This window comes from Pelodiscus sinensis, chromosome 16 (assembly GCF_052426305.1).
Source record: "Pelodiscus sinensis isolate ZL-2025 chromosome 16, ASM5242630v1, whole genome shotgun sequence".
NCBI classification, from domain to species: Eukaryota; Metazoa; Chordata; order Testudines; family Trionychidae; genus Pelodiscus; species Pelodiscus sinensis.
The window spans coordinates 25,741,612-25,753,925 of record NC_143067.1 but is presented as its reverse complement, the minus strand read 5'-3'; the positions used below and the strand labels follow the sequence as shown (position 1 = coordinate 25,753,925).

The following is a 12,314-nucleotide window of genomic DNA, read 5'->3' as shown; positions in this document are numbered from 1 at the left end:
TTGAGGTAGTGGTTTAGTGGCTAGGGCAATACATAGGAGTCAGGAGACTTACAGTCTATTTCAGGCACTGCCACTGACTCACTTCCTGGCATTGGGAAAATCCCTGCACTCGTGCCTCAGTTTCCCCATATGTAAAATGGGGGAAATTACTCCTTACACTCTTTTGTAAATTGCTTTGATGTCCTTCAGATGTAAAATTAAATATTAACATTTAGTTAAGGGCTTCTGTGTGTAAGCAGAGCTCACTAAAATGAGCAGCAGGGGGCTGTCTTTTCTACTGCTAACTATAAATATGGTTTATAATTCCATGTGCAAATGGCAGTTTATTTTACAACTGGCAAAGCTGACTGAACAAAAAGAACATTAAAGAATAGTTATGGTCAGAAAAGTGACTTACAAAAGCAGCTGCACTGTTCCATTCTCCTATCTCTTGGTGCACGTACATCTTACAAGTCATATCTGCTTACTGCCAAAAGCTGGGTTTTAATCCTGTTATCCCTGCAGAGCCAATACAGCTGTGGAAGAGCAAGCTGGAGGTTAATGCACTTCAGGCGTCATTAATGTAATTGCCAACTAAAGTTCCGATTCCAGAATCTTTATGGCAATGGTTGATGATGTGTGAAGCAGAAAGAATGCAGCTTGATTTTCAGATACTGGCCTGAGCCAGCAATTAAGAAAATCTCATTTTGACTGGTAAAATGATGAGTAAGATGGGTGAGATTCTGTGGCCTCCATTGTGCAGGAGGTCAGACTAGATGATCATAATGGTCCCTTCTGACCTTAAAGTCTATGAGTCTATAAGTAAGAAGTTATGTAAATTACTGAGCCTCCTACACTGAAGAAGAAAGAAGAATTACTACAGGATCTCCCAAGATGTGACTTTTAATTTATGGGGTCTTATTACTGCCTGGATCAGCATGCTATGGGTCTGAAGCAAAAGCAGGAAGAGAAATACACCACAACTCAGTGCTACCCCTGTCCTGGGGCAAAACCAGACAGTCATTAAGGGATATACTGTGGTGACGGCCTTTAGAAAACAACAGTCCCACTAATCTCGCTCTCTTTCATTCGTGAGTCAGGGTGATAGAGAGAGGTAGCTTGATTGTGTACAGTAACTTTGGTTTAAGAGCTGGTGGAAGGTAGAATAGATGGTATCTCCTCTATGAAAACTGGCAACCACCTTTCTGTCTCCATGTCCTGTTAGGTAACTCCAGGCAGCTGGATCCAGGAGATCAGTCTGTACAGTTAGCAGAGGGGGCTCTGGAGACCGAATCTGTATCATTGGCTGTAGGGGAGAGATTTCCAACTGGTAAGAGATTGTCTTGTCTGTGGTCACTGTTTCTAATGATAGTATGTAGCAAAGACTGACCATCTGCAAATAGATCTTCCCACCAGTTTCTCCTCTTTAATGTTAGCATCCAGAGAAACTATTTGGGGGTGAGGGCTAGTCTGACCGGTGTTATTTTAGCAAGGTAGCGAACTGAGGGTCAGAGACATGGATGTAGCATGGGAAAGTAATCTCTGTGCCAGGCAGCTTTAATGCCAGGACACATCAAGGCTTGTCAAATGTCTCCATGTCCCGTGTCATAATAGCCTCCTCCTTCTTTACAGCCTAATCACCCTGATGGGCTGTAGGTAATCCCCATTCAGCCTAATGGAAGTTCATGAAAGTGAAAGATTGAGCAGCAGATGGAGGAAAGCCAGTGCGGGCAGGTGTGCAAGCTTCTCCCACTCAGTTTCACCAAGGAGCCTCCATGTGGGGTCTGCAGCTCTGCAACTGCCCTCTTTCTATTCCACACAGCTAGTCCTGACAGGGCCCTAATGCTCCAGTCCTGAAGCCTGCCCTCTACAGAGCCAGCCTCCAGTTAGGGTTGCCAGGTATCCGATATTCACCTGGACAGTCCGGTATTTGCCTCCAGCTTCCCTGTGCTTACCGGGTCAGAGCTGTGGGGTTTTAAAAATGGTGCCCAAGATGGCAGCTGTCTTAAAGGAGCAGCCTCCTTTAAAACATTTTTTTTTTAAATTTTTTTTTTTTTTGCTTGACAACTTTGGTCTCCCCCCCCCCTTTTTTTTTCCTCAACAGAATTATTTCCCGGTGTTTTTTTTGCGGGGGGTGTTCGGTATTTTTTGTTAAACCATCTGGCAACCCTACCTGCAGTCAGCCTGTGTAATGCACAGCCATGTGGTGACTTTGTGTGTGGATAAGCCTTCCAAACTGACTTTTCATCTAGTCCAACCCCACTAGACTCGTGTTTGGTCTAATGATGAGGTCAGTACACAACATGGCCAAGTAGGAGTGGTGCTTGGGGTATTTTCTTTTATTTTTTACATACAACAGTGGCTCTTCTTTAATCAGCCATGTTTCATTTTCAAGAGATTGCACTCGTGTTCTCGGTTGAGAGTCGCGCATCTCAGTGTGTCAACTCCCAGCTGCAGGAGGCATCAAGGAAGAAGCTGTGGGCCCTGGAAAATGACAACAAGGATGTCTGCGATCTTTTCAAGGTGAGAGTCCCAGGTGCGTGCACATGAAAGGGAGAGAGGGTGGAAGGGGAACTGCTCCCATGCACCGTGATTCTCACATGGGGTGAGAGGAGAGTGCTGGGCGATAGAGGAAGCCAAAGAATTGTGGGATTTTCAAAGGTGTCTGAGGAAATTGAGGCCCTCTGAAAGTTAGGCTACATAGACAGATGGACCAATAACCACTTTGGAGATAGCAGAGTTCCCTTTCATTTGTGTCAGCTGGGGTTCACAGAAGATATTGAGATGTTGTAAGATTGAATGTAAAAAGATGCTGTGTAGTGCCTGATCTAGCCTTCCGTCTCAGTTCTTTGAGTCCCACTGATAGCTAGTGTGTTGATAGTTCTGTTATGACCCCAGCTGCTGGAAGTTTAGAAGAAGGTAGAGTATAAGTGCTGGTGACAAGGGAAAGTCTCTTTATCTCAAGAGGCAGATCTACGGCCCTCAGAATCAGACAGTCCCTTAGATCAAGTCACTGGAAGGAAAGATTTCTTACACCCCTTGAATCCAACTACATGTTGGTTTGGGAGGTGTCTTTGTCTTGACTAAACACTGCCACACCAAACCTGTAAAACTATACAAATATCTGCATTTCATAAGCAGAAGTGCACTGGGCATGTGCAAAACAGCTAGTAAAGGATTTTCTGGGAAGAGAGTCAACTCCCTCTCACTCATTCTGCTGCATCAAAGAGCATCAGCGATAATATGGAGGGAAAAACTGATGAGATTCGGTCCTTCCTTTTGGAAGGACCCAACTTGCACAACCATAAGCAGGCAGCAAAGCCCTGCTTATAACCTTGGCCATGTGCTCAGAGTCCAGGAGCTCCAGGTTGGAGCACAACTGAATCCTGGCTCTGTATCCCAGTTCTAGGTCCTTCCATTATTAGCAAACATGAAATGTACCATTGACACCCCTTTTGTCTTCTCTCACGCTACACCTACACAGCTTCCCTCTTCTGCAAGAGCCTTACAAATGAAGTGCAGATTAGCATTTTGCTGTGCTTCATTTGCATAATTAATTAGGAGCCATTTTTGCGCTAGAGACTTTTGCGCAAAACCCCCCTCTTGCGCAAGAGCCATTCTTCTAGAAAAAATGAGGAAGAACGGCTCTTGCGCAAGAGGGGGTTTTTGCGCAAAAACGGCTCCTAATTAATTATGCAAATGAAGCATGGCAATATGCTAATCCACACTTCATTTGCATAGGCTCTTGCAGAAGAGGGAAGCTATGTAGATATAGCGCCAGAGCAGAAGTTTCAGGTGAACACCAGGGGTTTCTCACGTCCTTGTGCTATCTTCTGTCTGTAGGAGCTGTCAGCCAGGCTGGTCTGCATCCAGACCCAGAAGGATCGGTTCCTCCTTACTTTCAAGACTATAGAAGAAATCTGGAAGTTTTCCACATATTTGGCTTTAGGTAAAGCATTCATCACACCAAGTAGGAGGAGGGATGGCCAGTAAGTAGGGATATTGAATAAGTTCCTCATCTGCCCCATGCCACAGAAAGCCTGTGAGTAGGCGTTAGGAAGCCATGCCAGGGATACAATTGGCTAATGGGGTGGAAAGCTTAATGAATGAGGGATGGTGCAGGAGAAATATGGAACACGTACCCATCTTCAGATTTATGAAGCCACTGTCCAGCTCAGTGCAAAGGAACTGAGTCCATATCTGCTAACTGCTCCATTGCATACAATGGAACGGGGACAAGATCAACACCAAGGAGGCTGTTGCTGCACGGATTACAGACAGTTGCTGTGATGCATGGCAGAAACAGGACTTTGTCCTTTTGCAGTCTGGGAGTAACTGGAAAAGGAATGTGTTTAGCCTGTGTTCTTTCTGTGGTTTATCAGGCTACGTGGCGTGCTGTTTGGAGCATTTTCTCTTCGACCACGGGTACTGGCTGAACTGTTCTCTGGTGGAGGACACTGAGATCCGAGTTACTGTAGATGAAGATCACTTGGCCACCATGTACCTGGGTCTGCTAATCCAGGAAGGTGAGATGCAAGTGCCCATCTGGGGACATGCATTCCAGCAACATTGTAGGTGCAGAACCATTCTGGGTTACAGAGCACATGGGTATGTCAGGAACAACTGCTAATTACTACCCTGCTTCTCTCTGTAGGTAATTTCTTTTCCAGAGCAGTGCTCAATGTGCTTGAGCCCCTGGAGGGGGGTGAGGAAAGCTTGAGGCTCCACAAGAACGAGGTAGTCCATGTGAAGGACATCGGGGAAGAATCCAAATGGGAAGGGATGTCCTTATCGACAGGTCAGCGAGGCCTGGTGGCCGTGGCAGCCGTAGAGCCACTACCCCACCCGTTTTATCAGTAAGTACACTGGCCATCATGTTTCACACAAAGGGCCATGCTGCCCACTCTGTTTGTTCCTGATCATGGCACATTCACAGTCTGCAGTGCCAAGGCAGCACCAAATCCGGGGCATGGGAGTATTCTTATCACTGAGCTAAGGGGTAGCTCTTTGTACCTGGACAGTACTGGTCTGGAATTTTAGCACAAAGGCTTAATTCTGGTTTCACTCTGAGGTGGCTCTTTGACTTTAGTGGACTTATTCTTGATTTATGCTGGTGTAACTGGGAGGAAAAGCACAGCCCAAGGTTTACATAAAGTTGGCTGAAGCTGAAGACTGCCCCAGTGACTGGCTGTTGAGGAATTAATATTAATAGTATGGCCCCTCATGACAGATACCTGGCTAAGCCATCGTGACATGGACGTCACTCACAGCAACCGTTGTACTTGCTCAATGAAACTCCAATTTCCAATAGCCTGTGAAATTCATCATGCTTTTATGAGGGTGTCATTTTATATGTTACACAAGAGACACTCAGATGACTATACTTGCACTTCTTACGTACTGCCACCCTAGCAATACAGTATGCCCAGGATTAGTGGATTACCAGCAGTGGACATGTGCCATGTGAGCTCTTGATACCTAAGGACACAGCTGAGCTACTTTTTGACAATGTGGCTGGTGGCCTCAGAACACAAATATTTATCAAGGGAACAATTCTCAGAGAGAACTGATGTGTTTACCCAGGACTTTCCCCTCTTTAGGTGGTTTCTGAAGAATAATCCAATGAGCTGCGGTGTCTCCCAGGAGATCAACGGGTCAACCTCTCAGCCAATTGGTGTGTGCACCTTTGTAATATTTTCAACATGAGGCCACTTGGTTCTTACAAAGCCGGGTTCAGCTATGGAAAAGTCTACCCTGCAGATGCACAAGAAACATCTCTCTTGCTCCAGGAGTGACGCTTGAGTTACAGGAAGCAAAGGAGGAAAGAAAAGTAGCATCTTCACATTCTCCAGCAATCTGCATGGGGGCTTGAGACAACATGTGCTTTGAAAGACTGACCTTAACAACTTGGGGAAGAAAGAGCTGCCATGTTGACACTCTGCAGCATCTTCTTATATTCTTTTCTCCCCTTTCCATCTTACCTTTATTCTCTCTTTTCTCTAATGCCTCTGTCTCCTTTGGGCCTGAATTTTAAACAATTAGGCACACAGACATGCACATGCCATAGCACATCGAACTTGTGCCTGCAATCCCTGTAACACCTGGGTGAGTGCATTTACACATAGTCAGTTCTGGGCATTTGCCTCCTCTTGGATTTGGTATCTGCATGTGCAAATTAGGCACATAACTGGGTGCAAGTACATGTCTACTTGCAAGTCAGATCATGAAATGTTCATAGACATTACCAGCAAACTCTAAGTGATGTTCTACCCAGAGTCACTTCTGCTGTGAGCAGTATGATGCAGAGAACTATGCATTTAATTTCCCCCACCAATATTCGTTATCAGGACTATTTGCAGGGTTTTTTGTCTTTGTCCATCAGGCATGTGATCTGCTTGTGTTTCTTATTCTACCCTCCCATTAATATCACAAGCATCTTCACAGAAACCACAGAGGAGCAGATCAATCAGGGAGACTGGTATCCTGTTTCCATCCACTGCATAAACATGGTTTCTTATTGCCCATCCAATTCCAGCTAGGGGAGGTTCAAATATGATTCGCATTTGGGCCAACCAATTGAAATCAGGTTGTTTCTCTGTGTTTCTCAGGCAAGGGGAGGTGCACAGCCACTGAAGATCACAGAGGGAAAGGATGGGATGAACTGAGTTTCTCCAAGGGAGACAGCATAGAGATTGTTGGTTTTCTTATACCAGGACTGCAGTGGTTTGTGGGGAAATCCACAAGCAGTGGGACCATTGGCTTTGTCCAGAGCAAACACATAGCAGCAGAGACTCGTGAACCTTTGTAAGTAAGTTGCTATTTTCCAGACAAACTCCTGGGGAGGGAGGGAGTAAGGGAGGGAAGGACTGACTAAGATCCATTCCAGGTATGTGCAGAAATCCCGATTTCCTGGCAAGAGTTATGTCTAGATTCCACCCCAGGTGTGCTGAGAAACCAGATATTCCCTACAAACAATAAACAGACTGAAGGAATCAGATCTTCTCACAGTCTTGGATTTCACTTTGACCCCCAAGCTCCTGGTCCCATTTGAAGTGAAAGAGGCTGCAAGTGAATGTTCCCCACATTCAGGTCTGCCCTGGGTGAAGTGAGGCGAGAGACCCCATAGCTCTATTTGGCAGCGTTATTTTGGAATAACTGATGTTATTCCAAAATAACAAAGAGTGTATCTACACTGCCAGCATTTATTTAAAAATAATGGAGAGCTGGAGGACTTACTCCAACTCCTGTAACCCTCGTTTTATTCCTTTGACTTCCTGCTGTGTAGACAATGCCAAAAACCAATTTAAGCTATTTCTATTAAACCAAGCAATTGATACAGCTCAAGTTGTGTCACTGAATTTGATTTCAGCCCTGCTGTGTAGACGTACCCTTTGAGAGGGTCCCAAACTGAGTGATGTTGCAACATGGTGCACAGGGTCTCAGCGCTGCCCAACGCCCCTTCTACTTACAAAGAGGCAAACAGGCCACACCTGGGTGGTGCTGCATCCCACTTTAGCCACTTGAAATGTAGCAAGGTTTGTTAGCTGTCACATTCCCTTTGTCTCAGGAAGTTCTCAGCCTGGATGTTTGTGCCTGCTAACAACAGTATTATTCTGGTCTACAGTTTGTTTTATAGTTTGTTACACTCGTGCTGCTGCTCCTCCCCTTATCCGTGTCACACAACAATTGGCTCCTCTCCACCCTTTTAATATCAGTTGTAAATGTTTATTGGCCGCATAGCTTTGTCAGAGGCTGCAAGTTCCTCTTAAGGTGATGCACAATGTGCCCCGAAGGAGGCAGAAGAGAGCATTCAAAAGAGTTCTTTTCTCCAGCCTCCTTCCTGTGTCAACCATCAGGTCAATGCACCCACTTTGACACAGCTCTATACTGAGTGACATTAAACACCTGCTTCTACACCATCAAAAGGAAAAGGCAAGAGCCACCAGATGAGGCAGGCAGCAACCCCCACACTCCGTACAAGCCTTGGCACTTTGGCAGTGGCCTCTGTTGGCTAATGGAGGACATAAGCCCCAACTAAAGATAATGGCAATGGGGAGGGGGTGGGGGGGCATGCAGATTCACAGAATTAGTGTTTGGGTCTGTTTATCACAGGTTTTCCAATGCCTCAAGCAGCCATTTCTGAAGCTAGAATAACTCAAGATCTTGTCTCCTTGGGGCTTTTATTGCCTAGGTGGTGGAAATAGCTGGACTCCTGCATCCAGCCAGGGCAGAGCTGGTGGTGCAGGGAGGTGGGAGCCCTGTCTCAGCCTGGAGGCAGAGCTGTGGTAGGGGTGGGGAGATTAGGTCCGGGTAACATGGGAGAGCTGTGCTGGCTGATTCTCCCGGGTTTGTGCCCCAAACACAGGGGAAAGTGTTCAGTGTTTCTCAGTGAAGATGAGAAATCCTCCCTTCTCCTCCCATGCAACAGCAGCGAGCAGCACTACGCCAGCCTCCTTGGGGACCTGGCCCGCACAGACATCACCTCTGTGTACAGACTTGGTGAGTGCCCCGAGCTGCTCGGCTCTCACATTCACAGCTCCTTGGCCTTGCAGCCCTTCTCTTCTCACATGGCTGACTCTAGCACAGTCCCGTCCTTTCGCCCACATTCAGACCTTCAGGGGGGAATGAGCTGCTAAGAGGGTTCATGTCTCACACTGGTCCTAAGGTTATAGGGAGATCTCCATATAGACCTGCCTCAGGACCCAGAAATCAGGCAGGGTCATCATAATGCTAAGCTCTAATTCACCAGTAGAGGGTGCTGCACTTAACTGGTCCTGGCCTAGAATAACCTGCCTGTAGGTGCTAATGCTTCACCCAATCCCCAGCCCATAGGAAATGCCTTCTCATGGGCTGTGTCTAAACTACATGGCTCTGTTGACGGAGCCATGTAGATTAGGGTTATAGGCAAAGGGAAATGAAGCGGCGATTTAAATAATCGCCGCTTCATTTAAATTTACATGGCTGCCGCGCTGAGCCGACAAACAGCTGATCAGCTGTTTGTCCGCTCAGCGCCCTAGTCTGGACGCTTCCCTGCCGACATCAAAGCCCTTTGTTGGCAGCCCCATTATTTCTCATGGGATGAGGTTTACCGGGGCTGCCGACAAAGGGCTTTGATGTCGGCAGGGGAGCGTCCAGACTAGCGCGCTGAGCGGACAAACAGCTGATCAGCTGTTTGTCGGCTCAGTGCGGCAGCCATGTAAGTTTAAATGAAGCTGCGATTATTTAAATCACCGCTTCATTTCCCTTTGCCAAAACAACAAATCTACATGGCTCCATCGATGGAGCCATGTAGTTTAGACGTATCCATGCTGTGAGGCAGCCCCACTGAGCTCTTGACAGAGGCAGCTCCTTCGGGAGAGGGGATTGGATGAATTAGCGAAGCCCTTTCAAAAGGACTAACTGTTGGGAGGCAAAAAGAATTCAAAGGTTTTCCTTGTCAAGTGGGAGACATGATGCTCATTTCTGGATTCATGCTGGGATTCTGGGATGGATAAATGGTTCAAGTGAAAAGGAGTGATGTTTGCTTGTTAGAGCAAACCAAAAAGTACAATAATGCTCCCCACTTACAATTTGTTTCCTGGAGTGCCTCATTGTCAGTGAGAGATGGTGTTGATAAAATCCTGAGTCACAAAAGACGACACCCTCTTGTTTCCTGTGTGGGTACCAATACCCAATAAAACCCCCTGTCCCACAGTTGGGAACTATTTTCTCGCATTGATCTCAGTCCTTCAGGATGGGGGCAGGGAATTGAAATTCTAGCTGAACTCAAAATCCACTCCATTATGTCAGATCACCATAGTTTAGCCAAGTTTCAGCATCCTGGAGAAGGGCACCAGAACTCTTCCAGGATTTGTTTTGCAGTTACAGCACTTGCTAGCACTGACCACATTTTATTTCTGTTGGCCGTGTAGCTGGTTTCGAACCTACAGCCATGTTCCCAGGAGGGCCCTCTGGTGAGTACATGTGAATGAGTTGTCCTCTGTGCCTCTGGATTTGGAGGAGGAATCTCCATGTGGGGAAACATTTCTCTGTGGTCTATCCATCCCTTTCAGAGGCTGTTCTTCAAGGGTGTAAGGATATCCAGCTGCTCAGGACGTGGGAGGAAGGTGCTGCAAATGGCCTGTCCACCCCTAGTGACTCAGAGCAGTCTAGTCCAGAGGGCGAAACACCCCCCACTGCCCTGGAAGAATTTCTTCGGCAGGAGTCAGATGACCTTGATGACCCCAAGTTCTTTATTGACCTGAATGCTGGCAACATGGAAGACGCTAGAGTCTTTGATCCCATACTGACCTTCCTTAACCAAGGGTGCTATGTGGCCCATTTCCAAAGCCTCTATGACCTCTCATTTTCCTTCCTCCAGTCCACTTTCTACAGCTTCCCCGATGAAGATAAACTGGTCTTGTTCCTTGAGACTTCCAGAAACTGGGCCAAGAGGACTCACTTATGCTGGGCTCACATCAGGCTCTGTTTCCTGCTGGGTAGACTGTGCATCAGAAGGGTCAAGTTCTCGCAGGCCCGTGTCTATTTGGAAGAAGCCATGAGCATCATGGACAAGGGGTTTGATGACCTGCCCCTCCTGGTTGCACTGCATGTGAACCTTGCTGCCATCTACCTGAAACAGAAGATGAGGCACAAGTTCTCCTCCATGCTGGGGAAAGCTGTGGCCCTGCTAGTCTGCTTGCCTGGACACTGCTTCAGCTCTGAGAATGAGATGGAGCTTGTGAAGTACCTCCTGAGGGAAGCCATCGCCGTGGGCAATGCTCCCTTGGAGGCCCGGGCCTGCTTTCTTGTTGTCAAGCTCTTCCTGCAATTGGGCAAGCATGATGAGGTCCTGCCCTTTGTGGAGCACCTTCAGTTCCTCGCTACCTGCTTCTCCAGCCAGGACTCGAGTGCCACATCCTTGGACACCACTCCAATCCTGAGCTATCTCTATGATAAGAAGTACTTGCCACACATGGCGTTGGCTTCCATCAGGATATCTGCTCTCAGTGACATAAAGGGGACACCATCGCCGATATGGAGAGCTGGTTTAGTCCTCCAAAATACCTCCAAGCTCCTGGGAAGCCAGCTGAGTAGGAGCAGCATCCCAGCTATCGCTTGCCTGTACCTCCGGCATGCATTGGTCTTCTCCCATGAGAGTGGAGCGGTGCCCATCCAGAGGGCATTGTGTGCTGTCCTGTCCAAAATGTACCTCCAGCATGGCAAGTTAGATGGAGCACTTTATTACTCGGCCAGAGCCGTAGCCCTTGGCAGGCTGATGAGTGAGGAGGAGGCCTTCGAATCTTCCCTCTCCTTGGGGTGGATGTATGTTCTGGCTAGCCAGCCAGCTAAGGCTAAGGAGATCATGTTGCAGCTCCTGCATTCTCTGCGTGAGACAGACAGTGTTACTCAAGATGGGGCAGTTCACAACCTCCTGGCTATTGCCCTCAAAGAAGAAGGACAGGTGAAGGAGGCAGCAGAGAATTACCTATGGGCCCTAAACAAAGCCAAGGAGACAGGCAACAGGCGGAACCAAGCTATTGCCCTGGCCAACTTTGGGCACCTGACTCTTTCATGCAGAGCAACCCAGCTGGCAGAGAGCTATTTCCTCCAGTCTGTTCAACTCTGCATTGAACTCCAGGGTGTTGAAGACTCCGAAATAGAGCTGGCGCAGGTCCTGCTGTGCCTGGCGCAGGTCATGGTGAGCAGACACAGGATAAAAGACAGCAAACTCTATTATGAGCTGGCACTGGTGTTTGCCATAAAGACACACAATGTGAAGAGTGAGTATATTAATTAAGGTTTTGTAGGGGGAGGAGGATATACAGGGAAGATATTTGCCCCTCTGCTGCATCTTATTAGATCTCTAATGTGTCCTATTTAATCATGCCATCTTCCACATACCATACAGGTCAGCTTCATATCACTCAGTCCCTCTGCCATTTCTACAGCAAAGTATCCCCAAATCCTGGGGCCTGCATTACCTACCATGAGCACTGGGTATCCCTGGCACAGCAGCTGCAGGACAGGGAGATGGAAGGGAAAGTCCTGCAGATCCTCAGCCAGCTCTACCAGATGCTAGACAAACCTACGTAAGTCATTCCCAAGATCAGACCCATTGCAGAGCATGCTAGCTGGGAGTCTCTGCTTATAACCTTTCAGATCTACAGGGCATGGTCTCCAGTGGGCCTTGAAGAAGGAGAGGTTATATGTGTCATGGAACTTAGTGTGGCTCAAATTCTATCAGCAGAAGTTACTAAAAAGGCAACATTTGCCAGCCTTTACTAAGCCATTTCTGCTGATATTTCATGTTGTAAATAATGGGGGAAATGGTTTAATTACAGATACAACTTGGC

The 12,314-nt window shown here is 47.3% G+C and overlaps 1 protein-coding gene across 9 annotated transcripts in view; it reads left to right on the top strand.

The window, feature by feature from the left end:
- SH3TC2 (SH3 domain and tetratricopeptide repeats 2) overlaps positions 1 to 12,314 on the top strand; it is a 35,965-nt gene that overhangs the window by 14,228 nt on the left and 9,423 nt on the right. For 7 of the 9 annotated variants that reach the window (XM_075900244.2, XM_089769525.1, XM_006138117.5 and 4 more), the window contains 11 exons: positions 1,205 to 1,309; positions 2,375 to 2,502; positions 3,823 to 3,928; positions 4,362 to 4,505; positions 4,634 to 4,835; positions 5,580 to 5,653; positions 6,588 to 6,783; positions 8,345 to 8,478; positions 9,891 to 9,932; positions 10,032 to 11,741; positions 11,870 to 12,050. In XM_075900244.2, coding sequence (XP_075756359.2) covers positions 1,205 to 1,309; positions 2,375 to 2,502; positions 3,823 to 3,928; positions 4,362 to 4,505; positions 4,634 to 4,835; positions 5,580 to 5,653; positions 6,588 to 6,783; positions 8,345 to 8,478; positions 9,891 to 9,932; positions 10,032 to 11,741; positions 11,870 to 12,050 — 3,022 coding nt within the window. The remainder of the gene's footprint in view (positions 1 to 1,204; positions 1,310 to 2,374; positions 2,503 to 3,822; positions 3,929 to 4,361; positions 4,506 to 4,633; positions 4,836 to 5,579; positions 5,654 to 6,587; positions 6,784 to 8,344; positions 8,479 to 9,890; positions 9,933 to 10,031; positions 11,742 to 11,869; positions 12,051 to 12,314) is intronic. The other 2 variants (XM_075900242.2, XM_089769526.1) reach the window with 2 other exon arrangements.